At 38.8% G+C, this 16,707-nt stretch overlaps 1 protein-coding gene and 1 long non-coding RNA gene across 2 annotated transcripts in view; one reads left to right on the top strand and one right to left on the bottom strand.

Annotated features, from left to right (window-relative positions):
* The first annotated feature begins 2,059 nt into the window (after positions 1-2,059).
* Positions 2,060-16,707, top strand: part of LOC137189434 (dedicator of cytokinesis protein 2-like) — a 101,003-nt gene continuing 86,355 nt past the window's right edge. The window contains exons 1-16 of the mRNA XM_067599300.1: positions 2,060-3,050; positions 6,667-6,750; positions 7,294-7,334; positions 7,525-7,580; positions 7,677-7,773; positions 7,865-8,013; positions 8,261-8,396; positions 9,073-9,230; positions 10,855-10,936; positions 11,208-11,340; positions 12,002-12,077; positions 12,250-12,332; positions 14,030-14,280; positions 14,622-14,720; positions 14,966-15,038; positions 15,337-15,440. Coding sequence (XP_067455401.1) covers positions 3,008-3,050; positions 6,667-6,750; positions 7,294-7,334; positions 7,525-7,580; positions 7,677-7,773; positions 7,865-8,013; positions 8,261-8,396; positions 9,073-9,230; positions 10,855-10,936; positions 11,208-11,340; positions 12,002-12,077; positions 12,250-12,332; positions 14,030-14,280; positions 14,622-14,720; positions 14,966-15,038; positions 15,337-15,440 — 1,665 coding nt within the window. The 5' untranslated portion in view covers positions 2,060-3,007. The remainder of the gene's footprint in view (positions 3,051-6,666; positions 6,751-7,293; positions 7,335-7,524; positions 7,581-7,676; positions 7,774-7,864; positions 8,014-8,260; positions 8,397-9,072; positions 9,231-10,854; positions 10,937-11,207; positions 11,341-12,001; positions 12,078-12,249; positions 12,333-14,029; positions 14,281-14,621; positions 14,721-14,965; positions 15,039-15,336; positions 15,441-16,707) is intronic.
* On the bottom strand, positions 4,983-6,732 carry LOC137189439 (uncharacterized). The gene is made up of 4 exons (XR_010929640.1): positions 6,433-6,732; positions 5,553-5,618; positions 5,406-5,470; positions 4,983-5,083 (listed from the first exon to the last, which is right to left on the bottom strand). It is a non-coding gene; the product is annotated as an uncharacterized lncRNA (long non-coding RNA).

Here is a 16,707-nt window from a genome sequence, read left to right as displayed (position 1 = left end):
CATGTTATTAGCTTAGCTAGCTAGGTAGCTACTCCATTAGACCTACTTGGTCTGTTTAACATCTGTATGTTCAATCAATCAATCATTATCGTCCCCAAGGGGGGAAATTAGGTAAGATACAAAAACAGTAACAATAGTCAAACACACAATACAGTAAAACAAACAAGATAACAAATAATTTATACTTTCCTTCCGGGGAAGAAGCTCCTTGTAAGCCAGCCTACCAGATTATATAACACCCAAAGTCTAAAACACTTCTTGAGTCCACTTAAGAAAAGGTATGAGATGAGTTTAACCGGCCTATGGCCACCTAAACAAAGGACGATTAAAACTTTTTTGTCCTCACAACTGGTTCCCTAAAACGATGACCAGATGGAAGCAATTTAAAGTCCCTGAAAAAAGGATGATCTGGGCGAGCCAGAATAGCTTCAGCTTTCTTAAGAATATGCTCATTATAGATGTCAGAGAGCTGAACCTGGCACACTCCAGTAATTTTACTGGACACTTTGATAAGACTGTTCAATCTATTTTTGTTGGACAGGCTGAGGTTCCTATACCACTCCACACTGCAAAAAGATAAAAACGGGTTCAATTAAACTGCGATAAAACAGTCGTTGTGGATCCACAAACATTAAGAGTTCATTTATTTTAAGAAAATAAAGATGCTGTTGAGCTTTCCTGTAAACAAAATCAACATGTTTGCTATAAATAACTTTTCCAAGATATTTGTTATTATCTACCAGGCTGATTTCAGAGCCCCGTTTGACAGTTAATTCTGGACAAGAGGGGGATTTCCTGAAATCAACAATCATGTCCTTTGTTTTGGTAACATTAAGATGAAGGAATGACTGAAGACACCATAATACAAAGTCTTCAACTATACCACCATTACCTTGTTCCTCCCCCTGTAAATGGCTGACAATTACAATTTACAATATCCTGATTCTTATACAGACTCTGGAAGTCATTAGTATACAAAACATAAAGAGGAGGGGATAAACAGCAACCCTGTGGAGAACCAGAGGAAGAGTGTCTCACTTAAAAACTATCCAGCCAGTTAGATTTAAATCAAGATTGAAAAGAACCATTAGTATTGTGCCTGTTAATGAACAACAGAAGGATAACATGCTGTAGTGAACATGCTAAAAAAAAATTGTGGTAAATAATTCTGTACATTCTTCTTCCATCATTTTGGGGGTAGCTAATAGCTTTTGCTGCGGTGAAAGCTTGTCTCTTCAATCATGAGCATAATGAAACTCATCACCCACGCTAACCATCAACTGTTGATAATATATCAACTCTGTCATGTTTTGACAGCCTTATTGGTTAAGAGCCAACGTACCAAGCAGCTTTCTTGCATTCCTAATGCTACTTTGGCTGTCTAAGTAATAGTATTAACAGTGACAACGCTAAGGACATGGAGGAATAGTCACTTGTATGAACTGTTATTCTGTCCATCTGGGTAAACTGGAGATACTTAACATTCTGTCATACAGACTGATCATAGCCAGATTTCAAGTAATGGAGACTAGTTACATTTAACACTTAAAATAGGTTAAATTGGCACATTTTATGAAATCTAAAATTTCTAAATTCAGGATTTGATCGCCTTGGGATTGTCATGCTGATCATGAAGTTTGATGTAATGATTTTTTGATTACACATGGAGTGTTAAGATGTTAAATGTTACATTACCATCTCCCGAAATGTCCTGTTTCAAAGAGGTTTTTCACAAGAAAATTGGCGTAATAACAAAGTGACAACTACTTGAAGTTATTACAGTATCTAACAATCAAAGATCAATAATCTATTAGAAATTCAGGATTTGTTGTTTTGCTGATGACCAGCCCACAGTGACACTAAAATCTAAATTACTAAAACTGATATAAGCACCCCACTAGACATTATTTAAGATGTATGATGTCTAATATGGTTTTTCCGCAGAGAAAGTTCAATTAGCTCATTAAAATCCTGAAAGACATCTAAAAAGCTCTTTCTCTCTCATTAAACATTTCAGAATCTATGAATATGCAAACATTTTTTATTTCTCAAGTTTCACTGACAAGACTGTCTCCCACTTCACTGAAATGTCCATTCTCTCTGTACGTGCAGTGGGGCTTTGAATGCTGGACCAAGATTGGCTCCAAACTAGTTGTGATGTCACAAGTCATGCTCGTAGGCCCACACCTTTAAACTCAGATCACAGCACAGAACACAGAGAAACTTTTCACTTTCAGAAGATGAATGTGAAAACAGCCTTCTGGTGTTGAAATCAGTGAAGTTCAAACATGTAATCATGGGGGTTTTTCCATTCTTATTTTTCTTCTTGCTGTAGGGAGAGGAGTGGAGTTGAGGACTAAACAGGAGTGAGTTGAGGTTGTCTATAAATGAACATGAAATCAAGCTATTTCCTCTGATGCAGAAAGAGAAGAGGTGAGGGCACAATGTATGACAGAAGTCATCTGTGGTTCAACAACTATGTACACTGCGTAGCATCCAGTACATATTTTGATCAGATATGAGAAGGGTTTACAATTATCACTGTTTTCTAGCACATGTAATTACATCTGCATCTTGAAAACAGGACATGTACAAGCCCAGTTTTGCACTAATGAGAACGATTCTGCAGCAGGTTGCTGACACCAGTCTGTATAAGTGGACTCACATGTTACTGATGTTTAATGTTCAGTTATAATACAGATGAGGTGATTCACTCAGTCCAAATGATTAAAATTGAGTTTTCACACATTGTGCAGGCCTGTATGATATAAAGGACTCCACCTTGTTGTACTCACCCACTTCCCCTTAACGCTTGCAGGCAGGAAGAGAGGAGAGACAGAAGAGGAAGAGGCGAAGGGGGGATGGGCTTATTGCTTTCATTGTAAGTTTTAAAAAAATGCAGAAGTGAGAAGTTAAGCAGACACTCTAAAAAAAAACATAAGAGAGAGAGAGAGAGAGAAATTAGAAAGAATACAAAGTAGGTATAGGATAGGATATACATGCAGTCATGTCCCCTTGGGCGACAACCACTGCGGAACGGTATGGTGTAGGTAAGTCAGTGTGTGCCCACTTGTGGGTTTCTGTGCGTGTGTTTGTGTGTGAGTGCATATGCATATTTCTATAGTGTCTGTCTGTTTAGTTATGATGGTAAACTATAGTTGCCGTGTATAAAAATGAGGGTGGGGAAATGCTGCTTAACAGGATGTGAGCAGGTGCTAACAGCCAGATTTTCAGGATGTACACAACACATAAGAAGAAGCAATTCCACCGAAGAACTTATATTCAAAAATGATATTTGCCATTTAACTTCAGTGCAACAAAACTTATAAGGGTTACAGTGCAATGTGTGAGGGATAAAATATAAACAAAATTACCATCTAGCCTAGGCTGATGGAGAAATGAGCGGCAGTCAGCGACCAATCACCATGCATTCCACACTATGCAGCGCATTGACACAGAAGCTAGAATGTAAATTAATCTTGAAAATGACAATTTCAGATGTGGAAAGATTGATTTTGACACCAGGAATAAATCCTAGACTGTGGAAACGCAACGTCTCAGCACAATCTGTAGCTTATGTATGTGTGATGACGTCACTGCACAGCACAGCCTCAGCATGTGTTGCTGTTCGATATGTGAAACAGACAAAACAAAAAATAAAGAATACTGACTTCTGACATAGATTAAAATAGCAGAGTTTCACTAGCCTATTGCAGACGATGCATTGATTTCAGTTACAGTAATTGTAATAAGTTGGGTGTATAGTTTATGTCATATAAAAAGAGTGAAGATAATTTACTGCTTATTATATTAAGGCTGACAAAATGACACTGGATTTATAAAAGCCATTAAGCATCAATTACTGATACTGTAGTATGATTATTCAGTGAAATGTTTATCTATTGTATCTAAACTGAATATCTTCCTCGTCTGTACAAGAAAACACAGGAAGTGGAGGACGGAAGTAGTGTGAAGCTGTATCGCTGAATACTGTAAAATAAGTTGTTAGAAAAGCAGAGACAGCATCATTTTATGAACTGTGTACAGGCTATCCACAAGGTGTTTTCACTGTATTGGTCTAAAAAAAAAAAAAAAAAGTGTGCCACTTCTTATACAGTCATAAGACTTTATTTAGCAGTCAGTTGTGTAACCTCTTAATGATTAGTGCCCAGAGCTTGTGAGCTAGTGCAGACTCCATTTTCACTGCTACATGTGGGGCCATATCAAATACACCATTTGTACTAGGCGGTGTATTTTATTGCCAATGCTCTGCCCACTCTTTTGCTCTGCTGTGCAGCTGCCACCTACTTATTTGCTGCTGCCAACATGCTGCCACCACTGCTGCTGGTGCTTATATACACTAAATCTAGCGCTGTAATAACGATTACTGGTATTTTCATTATCGATTAATCTGAGGATTCATTTACTGATTAATAGTTTGGTCTATGAAATGTCACAGGATAGTGAAAATGCCCATCATCATCACCAACCACCAACAATTCAATCCCAAAAGATATTCAGTTTACTATCACATAAGACACGTAAGACAAAGAAAAGCTGCCAGTCATTCATTGAAAAGTTGGGACTGAACCGGACAACTCTGGGATTTTTTTTCTCCAAAAATAATATTAAAATAGTTGCAGATTAATTTTCTTTCAGTCGACTAAATCAGTGGTTCCAGGGGGGGGTCCCCAAGCAAAAAGGGGAATAATTTAATTTCACTATAATTCCATCCATAAGTAACACAGTGACAGAATGTATCACTATTTTGGTCATAGGTCATGGCAAAATACAGAAAGTTGATTGACTGATGGCCAGTCAGCTGGATCCATTGGAGGAGTAGAATCTGGAGAGCCAGGTGTGGTGGTAGGCATGTTGGCACTGCTCTCCTATGGGGAAGATTAATATAGAAAACAATTAAGTTTAGTAAGTTGACATGTTCATACGTTGGATGTTCCTAGTGGTAAATAATTGTTAATTTATTGCAAATATATTGTTGATCTAGGCCTAAACTTACCAGCATTGTTAGAGCTTTCTTGGATGACACTAGAGAGAGAGATAGAGGTGGAGGTTGATGGACCTGCTATGAAATAATAAATAAATAATAAAATAAATTGACTGAATTGAAATGACTTACATTGTTAGCATTAAATCTTGGAGGAACTTATGATGCAAGACAATCTGCAAGAGGTTGATGCTATCTGCTTTTAAAGAGTGACTTTAGATAAGATGCCTTTTCAACATTGGCAGCTTTGGAAATGGCTTCATAATGTTGCTCTAGCCCTTAAAAACAGGTATTACACACCCCCCACTTGACAGATTTTATTTATGAGCGATGAACAGGGCACTATAACAAGTGGGAAATGTAGCTATTGCTATAGGTTTAACTAAAACACATAAAATACCAGCATTATCAGCTTCTTGGGTGACATGACCACCTCTGCACCAGAAGTAGAGGTGGCTGGTGGACCTGCCATGAAATAAAGAATTAAACACTGACTTAATTTTTTTAAATGCAGAAGGCTATCATTTTACACCATCTTTATACCCACCAACAGTAGGAGCTGTGTTTACTGGCACCTGTGATCCTTTTCCAATCATGTACTTTAATAGTGCTCCTGGAAAGGGGATGTGAAGAGTGAGTTATTAATGTTAGCCCTTTAGTGCAGAGGCCAAACTCAACCTAATTCTGCCTAAACTTGTATTGTTCTGTTAAATGCTTTATAACACCAGATGTGAACATCACAGCTCCATAGATAATATTAGATAAGTAATGGATAGGTAATGGCTTACATGATAATGTTAGATGATGGCTTAAATTGAAGAAGACACTTGTACCATTAAATGTATTAACTTTAATCATTGACTTTTATCATTTCTGTGGGTAACACTTTATAATAGCAATCAGTAGTAAGTCATTTATACACATTAGTTAATGATGAACTTATCACAAACAAAACATTCATATACCTTTGTAAATTATTTATTAAAACTATGGCTTCGCTATAAAGACTATGCTATACAGACTACTGTCACCACTGTAAGAATCTTCTGTAAAGAAGTCTTCTGTATTTTTAACACTGTAACGTTACCAATTTGATGCAGTTTGTAGTGTGTGTGGTGCTAATAGCGATTAGCGCGATAGCATGCTAGCCCGCGTTAGCATACTAGCCCGCGTTAGCATGTCTTACAATAGATATGTCTGTAACATGGTTAATGCAGTTTTACCAGTTGAATGGGGACCTATTGCAGTCTAGATACAGAATCTGGGTACATGCATGCGTGTGTATTTTTAATACTATACCAACTTAATGCAGTTTATAAAAGTTGTGATGCTAATCGTGTTTGGCGCGTTAGCATGTTAGCAACTTTAGCATACAAGCGCGGCTAAGGTAAGAGGCTAATGCTCTCCTGTGGTTTAGGCTTACATACCTTTATCCTCTTGCCTCTTCTCTTCTTCGAACCTCTTCTTTTTTCTTTCTTCATGTCCAGACAAATATTTTCTTTTTGCCAGCCCTATAAACCTGAAAGTCCGTGACCTTGGATGTCCGTGACTGACTGACCAACGAAGTCTTGCCACCACTTCCTGTATCCGTGTCAAGTTAAAAGGCCTCATTTCAAATCGCTTCAAATTAAAGACTGTAATAATTTCTTTTTTTTTTTTAGTCAAGTGGAACTTTGTTGGCAAAGGAGAGAAGCAGCTTTCTCTGGAGGTTGGAGATGCAGTCCACATCCTGGAGGCCTGCGATGGTAAGAATATCACCAAACTATTCTAAAAAACTACATGACATTTCACTTAATTTACGGACACCGTTTTATATTCTTTTTCAGCATGTTTAGTGGAAAAACTGAGATATGTTGATAATTTGCTGTATATGTGTTATTTTTCTCATTGTAAACCAGCTATATCAAGCATAGCAATGTTAAAATATTGTAACTAAAATATACTGATTAAATACTACTTTCTGAAATTTACATATTATGGAATTGGCACTATTTAAAGTTGCTTAAAGTTTTATATTTTACAGTCCTTATCGTTTGTAATTCAAATGTTATTTGGTATTTCATAGAAAAAGTGATGGATAATTGATGTAAAAAAATCTGTTTGCTATATGTATATATAATACAGTTATTATGGTAAATATTTTTACACCAGCAAAAGATTAAATGTAATCCTAGCTCCCCGCCAAGTTTCAGTCTCCCCATAAACAGTCTAGACATTAAGACATTTCAGATAGAGATGACAAAATGGTGTGATGACAGTAAGAAGTAAATGGCCTTTTTATCTTTCAGGATGGTATAAGGGCTACCTGGTTAGGAACAGGGCCCAACAGGTAAGAGCTGATACACACAACCCAGTTATTACACCAGACTGTGCATCATATTGATTTTGGACCGAAAGGTGATAATAACACATCATGTCAGACAGCTCTATTCAACAGAGAGATCTTCAGTTCTAGTTTCTGTGGCTAGGAAAGGTGAGAGCTAACACATTTTTTTTTTTTTTTACATACTCCTCCCTAGGGAGTGTTCCCTGCCAGTTTTGTACATGTTAAAGAGGTCATCGTTGAAAAACGAGGGTAAGTGGAATTAAAAAGTCTTCATCCTTCTCCAAACGTATGATTTCTTTTTTCATTCAATGGCACTGTAATGTTTATGTGTGTGCGTGACTACAGAGATGAGGAGGTGGTGTTGTCTGCAGAGATGCCCCTGGTGAAGGAGGTGACCACCACACTGAGAGAGTGGGGAAGCATATGGAAGCAGCTTTTTGTGGTAAAAACAAAACAAACAAAAACACTCTTTATGTATATGAATCAAATTAATATGTTGAAGTGTATCTAACAGCATATGTCTAATTCTCCAGGCCAACAAACGGCCACGTGTGAGGGAGGTCCAGAGGCTGATGTGGGAGCTGATGGAGTGGCGTTCCCAGCTCCTGTCTGGCACTCTGCCTAATGACGAATTCAAGGAGCTCAAGCAGAAAGTCACCTCCAAGATTGACTATGGCAACAAGTATGTCTGCATGAAAAGTCACACTTTAATATTTTCAATGTTCAAAGTGGGTTTTTTTTTTTTATCCGTTTTTATGTGTAACACAAGGTAATTTACTCCTGTCTCACCTGCTGTACTCCTCTTTTTTTAAACCCCCTCTGTCCTCCTCCCTCTTCGATTTCTACCACCACCTGATGCCCTTTTTTTTGTCCACTATGCTTCGTCTGTCTTCCATAAATCTCCTCAACTCTCCTACTCCCTACTTCAGGATCCTGGAGCTGGACCAGGTGGTTCGAGACGAGGATGGAAACATCTTGGACCCCGAGCAGGCTAGTGTCATCAGCCTGTTTCGGGCCCATGAGGCGGCCACTACCAAGATCAATGAACGCATCAAAGAGGAGCAGGTAAGGGAAGGATAAGAATGCAGTGCACTAGGGAGCCAAAATTACAGAACCCAGGACGAGGAGGGCCATACACACACTTTCTTGGGACAAAGAGAGGATCTTGTTGGTTGGTGTGGATGCAATTACAACTGAAGTTATCTGGCAACTCCTTTGATATTGCTTCTGTGGTTTGTCTGCCCCAGGCTTCCCAGAGATGTGTACCATGGGATTTGTTATGAGAAACTGTTCCCCTTCCATGGTTTAAGATCACATTAAGTAAAAAGCTATCGTGAAATGGATATGGGTGGAATCACAATTGAGTCATTTGTTTTGGATTTTTTGAAAAGAAGATAGTAAAATCGAATACATTTGCATGAAAATGTCATGGTTAATAAATTTTACTTACCAATCATATCTGCCAGCAAAGCCTAATTAAGTCTTCACTTCCTCATGTTGGCCTGACTTAAATTGAGCTTCTTACAGCCTCTTTTACAATTAAACATTAATTCATTAGAAAGAGGAGAATTTATTCTATTCAGAATTTCTTATTCAGTGATTTTATTCTCCCTTACCAAACTCCAATTAGGCTATAGCACTATAGCAGCAAGACCTTGAAGTGAAGGGTTTTGGCTCACGTTCTGTTCTCTTAAACCCTTGTCCCAAGTTAACCCTCTAAAACTAATGTCCTCCCTTGCAGTCCAACATCCAGACAGATCACTGTGGGATATCAGCACGGATCCAGTCCTCCCCCACCCACAGCCTCTACGTCTTTGTCAGGAACTTTGTCTGTCGCATCGGAGAAGACTCGGAGCTCTTCATGTCCCTTTATGACCCCATCAAACAGGCCATCATCAGGTGTCACTCTTATTGTCCGTCTCTCTTAGCTTTAGTCCCTGGACTCATACAGTGGTACACGCTCATGTTTTGGATTTGTATTATTGTTTTCAGGATGATTGGAGGGCTTGAAGCCCAAGATTAATATGATGTTTAATTGACAGGCATGTAAAATGTGTCTGTTTAGGCATCTAAACTGTGATAAATGATAAACTGATGTTAATGTTGAAATCAATTTTGGGGTGTTGTGTTGAGTCACATAGAGATAGAAAACAAGGTGGGTGAAAGAATCCAACCCACACACACTCTCCTCCTTACTCCTCCATTTCTTCATGTCTATGTACTTCTCCTCCTTTTGTTTCCTCACTTATCTTCTCCTTCATTGTTGAATCTCACTAAATTAGAACAATGGTATGCCCAAAATAATAACGCAGAAAACAGAAATTATAGGGCAGCACATACTGACTGGCAGCAATATGTGCTGCCTGACAGTGCTGATGCTAAGCCCTGTCACTCACTGTCATACTGGGTATCTCTATGTCTCAGCCACTACAGCTGGGAATGTTAAGACAGACCTGGATCAATCCTCTTTTTCTCAATCTATATTCGCCACAATTTGATAGTGTTTTACTTTCTTGACGTTTGTCCTTCAGTCTAATTCTCTTCCGTCTCTTGTGTTTTGTTTGTTTGATTGGTTAAATGCTCAGCTTTTTCTTTTTATACTGTTAATTCCCTCACCATGTCTATCTCTGTGTGTTTCTCTGAAAAAACTGGCAGATAGTAGGGTTTTATGACTGAAATATTTTTGGGAAAGCATCAACTTTTTTGCGGCTTTGATTCATCCAACTGTAGCTGCTCATCTATGTGCCTATCTTGCTGTCTGTCTATCTTTCTATTCATCCCTCTGTCAGTCTCTGATACATGCTTGTATGTCAGGAAAAATGCAATTTGGAATAGCAGGGTTGTATTTTTAGCTCTTAAACCTAGATTATTATGCAGATGCAGCGGGTAACGTTAGGGTCCACAGGCCTGTCATTTAAACTTCAGTTTCACAAAAATTATGTACTGTCACATCGGTGAACTGCGTACAGTATACTCATGTACACCAGCCAGCCTGCTCTGTGATTCTCCCCCAAAGAGTACTGAAAGATAAGAGAGGCAAACAATTTAAAGGATAGGTTCTCAGACTCAGACTGTTGAAACCTCATATTAGCTTCAGTTTAATTTAAGATTTTTCAACAGAACAATGACTGGATTTTGTCTTGCATCTCTTACATTGAAATCACTTAAGGAAGCGATCTTTGTGGCCAGTAGACACAACAGGAAGCATTACAATGACCAGTAATCCTTTCAATGTACATATGGGTATGTGAGCGAGTCCAGATTAACAGGATTAGACAGAGATAAAATTTCTATCTCTTGAATTCATCACTTTCTGTAGCTGTAGCCAAAACTGAATTTCAGCTGGGCAACTTGAGTGAATTAGCAGATTTTCAGTTATGGGGGTCTTAATCTTCAGTGCAACAGCAATTTTGATAGTGTGTGTGGTTTTATATCAAAATATTGTGTAATGGCATTACAGAACAGTAATGTAACAGATGTGATTTGTATCATTTAACTCTTTTAACACCCATCCTTTGTGCAGTGAGAACTACCTGGTACGTTGGGGCAGCAAAGGTTTCCCCAAGGAGATTGACATGCTGAACAACCTTAAAGTTGTCTTTACAGTAAGTGACCACAGGGGGGTACTGTCACACTGTTTCCTAGCACTACAAACACTCTGCAGTATAGGAATGAATGTACTTATTATCTCTTAGAAGATTGCACTTAAATAATCCGCTTTGTTTTGATGTTGTTTTTTCCTCTTTCTCTCCCACTGAACCTGTGTCTTCTGATTCCACCATTTAATTCTTCTATTTCTTACTCGTTTTTTCTTCCTCCCTTCTTCTTTTGCTTTCTTTCCTCGCTGTTCTCCCACTCCCTGTCTTTATTTAACAGGACTTGGGGAACAAGGACCTGAGCAGGGAGAAGATTTTTCTGATCTGTCAGATAGTGAGAGTGGGCAGGATGGACCTGAAAGAGACCAACAAGAAATGCACTCAGGGTCTCAGGCGGCCATTTGGGGTGGCAGGTACTTGAGTAGACATTTAAGGTTTTTTTTAAAGCTTTGGTCAAAAGTAAATTGTCAATTCTAGTAATCAAGCAATCTGCAAAGTGTTTATTGTAGTTATTAGACTTACCAAATTGCTAATCAACCAGATTTATCTTCATTGCCAATATTTACCGGTATTGCTTTTATGAACCTCTCTCTGAAAGCTGCAATACACTTGACGACAGAAAGCGGCTATTTTGCCTCATGCCATTTCCTAATTTCACCAGTGTTGCCTCGATAATGGCCTGCAGTAGCCTCTTCAGTCAATTTTAATGTTGTTCCCTGAAGGTCACTTTAATTTTGTCTGATTTGTCAGCTGCTTCAGGTATTATGGTCCATATTTACACCTGGGAGCTTCCCAATACAGCTGCAGTCATCTTTTGGACAAAAAAAAAAAAAAACTAAAATATTGATGGTCTACTGTATTTTTTTCTAGACTTTAGGCAATTGTTTCTTCCATTAGGTTAAATAAGTTACCAATGAACTCATATAACCTTACAAAACTGCTATTATGATGTGTGGTGAGGCCTGTTTTGCTAGATTAGTGTGTGATAGAGAGCTTTATACACAAATTGTTCCTTTGATCTTGTCATCACATACACATTTATATGTATTTATATTTATTTTCTCTTCTCTGCAGTAATGGACATCAGTGATATCATCAAAGGGAAGGTCGAATGTGAAGAGGAGAAGCAGCATTTCATTCCCTTCATCCCGTATGTCCTATTTTTTCTCCTTCTCTCCATTGTCTTCCTCTCTTAGAAACTTAAATCTTTGTTCACAGACACTCCTTGGAATTAAAATAGTGTTACTGCAATTTTGTGTGCTTGAAGGCTTCAGTATGAGCACAATTTGTTCTTGTGTTTATGGGCATTTGTTTGGCTGCAGGGTTGTTGCTGAGAATGACTTTCTCCACACCTTGCTAAACAAAGGGACAACAACCTTACGAAGAGAAGACAGCGGTGGCCAAGGTACTGTTCTGCAGTTACAGGCTTTGCTGTCTGTTTCCAAATGTGTAAGCCGCGTGACTTCTCTGCCAAAGTTAGTGTACACTGCAGTCATTTGTGGTCAGATAAAATGGCCGTTTCTCATTGCATCCTCAATTCCTCTCTCTGCTCTGTGGGTGAGAATGAAGGACATTATCCTGATGGATAGCATGCTCCCTTGAGCCGTTGTTTTCATACTACTTACCCTATATTTCTCCCTTACCAGCCTCCAGTCTCGCTGCCCACTACCTCATGTTTATAGTTAACTTTGACAGCCCCTTTGGGTGACACTGTCTTGTTCCACACAGACTAAACCCACATGTGGGACTGTGCTGTTATATCGCTCAGCTTTTATCTTTCCTCTCGCTCCTGGAGGCCCTGGGCATAACCTAGATATGAAAAGAGCACCTGAATGAGCAGATATGAAAGGAGCACCTGAGGCCACCTGATTTCTGTTAACATTACTCACCCTTAATCTCTCCTTCCTCTCACTTTGAGATGCTTCTGCCACCACACACACACACACACACGTACACATACATAGCATTCCCTGTAGGTATGTGGTTAGCCTTAAAAATGTGGGTTTGTGACATAGTCTAGATTTCACCAACTATGTATTTCCCTAAAATAGCTCACCCTTTATTCCCTTTCTGTCCATTCCTTGTCTTTGCTTTCTTACATAATTTCTCTGAGAGCAGTAAGAGCTCAGATACTTTAGGAGTAAGTCTCTGCCTAATATAGTAATACTTTCACGCTTTCTTTGTGCCCTTCACTCCGTTATCTTAAACCCATTTCACAAACAGGACCTAGAAATTTTGTAGTGTTGATTGCAGTCTAGTCTGCAACAACAGTAGACATTTTTACATTCCTGGTTGACCTTGGATTAGTATGACATGATGTTCCCCGTAGATAAACACTTGACATTTTTCACAAAGTGGATCACACTTAAAGCTAAGCTGTCAGTCATCATGTTTCAAGGTTTCTGTAGGTTTTGAAACAGTCTTAAATTCAGATTTAAAAGTAGCCGGCCTTCAAATGTATTATTCTTTCATTTGGCTTTATTTTTGACTCCTCTTTAAATTAGCCTGTAATGGCACCTTTTTGTCCAAATAAATGCTCTTAAATGTAGTAATATTTGCCCCTACAAAGTATTGTGAAATTTTAAATTTAACCCTACATGTGGATTTAACATACACTGTGTTTACCAGAGTTGTTTTATGTGATCAACCATGGTTGCGTTTAAAATACATATAACTGGAGGATATTTCTTTCTTTCAAGCCTGTGACTCTTTGCAGCGTTGTACACAAAGACACAAAACCTCGAATAACTGCCAAGGAGCAAGTAAATAATAAATCAGGAACTAACTGCCAATAAATGTCGAATATTTGCCAGTTACTGCTGAGTACAGTTGTTATAATGAAAGTTCATCTTTAACAATGGACATCCCTCAATGAAATCCCACAGTAAAATATAGTTTCTTAACTATTGATTTATTAATTTAATATTCTTCAGAGTATCGACTTATTTAGTAACATATCCTGGAATTTCATCCACCAGTAAATTTTGAGGCAGCTTTAAACAGCTGCATGCATTCTGTTATTAATCCTGGACCTGCAAAATGTATACTGGTCAAATGTTAATATACAGCCTTCCCTCCCTCTCTAACCCCACTTCCCTGCAGGTCTCTGGGTGACCATGAAGGCTCTGGTAGGGGACATAGTTCAGATTCGGAAGGAATACCCTCACCTGGTGGACCGCAGCACTGTGGTGGCCCGGAAGCTGGGCTTCCCGGAGATCATCATGCCAGGAGATGTTCGAAATGACATCTACCTCACCTTGCAGGGCGGTGACTTTGACAAGTACAACAAGACGACACAGAAAAACGTGGAGGTCATCATGTGGGTCTGTGATGAGGAGGGCAAGGTCATACAGGTTAGCAGCAGGAAGAGATGAGGTTGAGGAGGGACAGGGCGTGAAAGGGATTTGTGGAAATTGGTATGTGTGTGTGAAAATGGAGGGAGGTGTGTGCAGGTGCGAAAGTGTGTGTGCATTGTTGAAGAGATTGAGGTGGCATGGGCCAGTGAGCAAGCACGGCACTGATCAAGCGCTTACTCAGCCTCTCATAGTCACAGTCACACAGACGTGGCTTTATCCCAGTATAAAAATCCATCTTAGGCATACATGGATTCTCTCACACACACACATACACACAAACATCAAATCCTTCAGCTCAGTATGACATGTATTTTTTTCTCTCCTTTCCACTTTCCTAGAACTCCATCTGTCTGGGAGCAGGGGATAAGGCGGTCGGTGAGTACCGATCCGTCATCTACTACCAAGTCAAACAGCCCCGCTGGATGGAGACATTTAAGGTGTGTGTGTATGTATGTATGTATGTATGTGTGTGAACCAGTCATAGTTTTACTTCCTTCTTTACAAGACACTAACTTTTTTCAGTTTCAGTTTTGGAGATGTCTATTTATAATGCAACATTTTTATTCCTCATTTGAGCTACTACTTTTAGAATATAAACCCTGCAATGTCATTGTGTCCATTTTAAAAATGTAAGAAGATATATATTATTTTATATTCTTTAATAACACGAAATGTCCTCCAGGTGGCAGTCACTCTGGAAGAGATGCACAAAATTCATTTACGCTTCATGTTCAGGCACCGCTCCTCCCAGGAGTGTGAGTATGAGACTCTTTCCCTGCCTGTCTGTTCTCTCTATACATCCACACATTTAAGTCCTCTCCTCTCATTGGATCCTCTAAACATAATGTAACACTGAAAGGACCGAATGATTGGAAGCAATTTGGAAAAAATTACCAAAGGCATCATTACACACACTTGATTATACAAATCAACAGTCTTTCTTCCTCCCGTGCCTGAATTCTCATCCCTCCCTCCTCCCTTTCTATTCTCCTGATGTGTTTCTCCCCTGACCCTCCCTTCTTCTGTTTGCACGTCCCTCTCTTTCGTCTCTAGCCAAGGACAAGAGTGAGAAGAACTTTGCCATGGCCTTTGTGCGGCTGATGAAGGATGATGGGACAGTTCTACAGGATGGACTCCATGACCTTGTGGTTTTCAAGGTCAGAACCCAAAATAAAACGGTTGCAGAGACAAAACAGATTAATTCATTAATGGATTCAGTGTATTTTCTAGTGAATTCCCTTTAAATGAATCAAATAACGAATAAATGAGATACATTTCAGTTCTCCAAAGAGCTGATTCATTTAAGAGCAGAGGTGCTACTTATTCATTTTCACCTAAATCTCACCTTCCTTGACTACCAAGTTTCAGAATAATGCTATTATGCAACTGAATAGCGGATCAGCTTGCAAAGCTTTCAGACTTATACAGATGCAAAAGAGCCTCTGAGAGAAATAAATGACATACTGAGCATTTTATGAGGAGAAAGGGTCACAGTTTGTATCGCTGTTGGACCAACCAGTTTTGCAATCAACAGCCAAACAACAATAAATCTACAATATCTTGGAATCCTGCCTCAAATAAAAGTGACCACTCATCAACTGGTGGTTAATAACACAACCAGTCTACAGGACTATTTTGATTCATCATTCTTAATCAGGCATGAATAAAGAGGGAAGTTCATTCTTACTCTACAAAAGCTCAATGCCACTCCCCAGTTCATTCTTGACATTTTTCATTTATATAGAGGTGAGAAATGAATGGTAGACTTTACAAGGCACTGAATCCTACTGGGTGATTTCTTCAAAACACATTTGATAAAGGCAGATCAGAAACAGACAGACTGAAAAAAACAAGTTTATACTGGAGAAAGAATTTGAAGACATCTGCACAGCTGTAACCATCATATCATCAAAGCAGAACTAAACATACAGTAAGTCTGGACAGGAGATTATGGCCACCCAGACAGGTTGAGTGAATCCAAATAGATTTCCTGCCAAATGAGCCAGAGCTAAGATTGAATCCCATTATTGATTAAATGCCAAACGCAATGCAGATTAATTACTCGTGATTCACTCAAAGACCAAATGGATGGGTCCCTTGTGCCCTCTTTCTTGATTATCTCTCATTATCCCTGCATTCCTCTCGATCTCTGTGCCACTCATGGTTTCAATCTCTTACTCCCATTTTCCACCCACTCACTTATTATTACTTACTGGTTTGGCATTAAAGAGGGCAGAGTTGAGTTTTGAATGAATGAATCAATGACCTCAAGATGAATATATGGAAGAATGTACAGTAAAGTATGTTCAAGTAAATAAAACTGATAAAGTAGAAAATCAAAACTGGATACTAGGATATTTCTCTCTCTATATGTCTTGGACTGCTATCCTGTGTGTTGAGTATTATCTTTTCAGCACTTCCTAA

Source organism: Thunnus thynnus, chromosome 9 (assembly GCF_963924715.1).
Source record: "Thunnus thynnus chromosome 9, fThuThy2.1, whole genome shotgun sequence".
In the NCBI taxonomy this organism is placed as follows: domain Eukaryota; kingdom Metazoa; phylum Chordata; class Actinopteri; order Scombriformes; family Scombridae; genus Thunnus; species Thunnus thynnus.
Note: the sequence above shows the minus strand (reverse complement) of the source record. Positions and strands in the feature narration are given on the sequence as shown.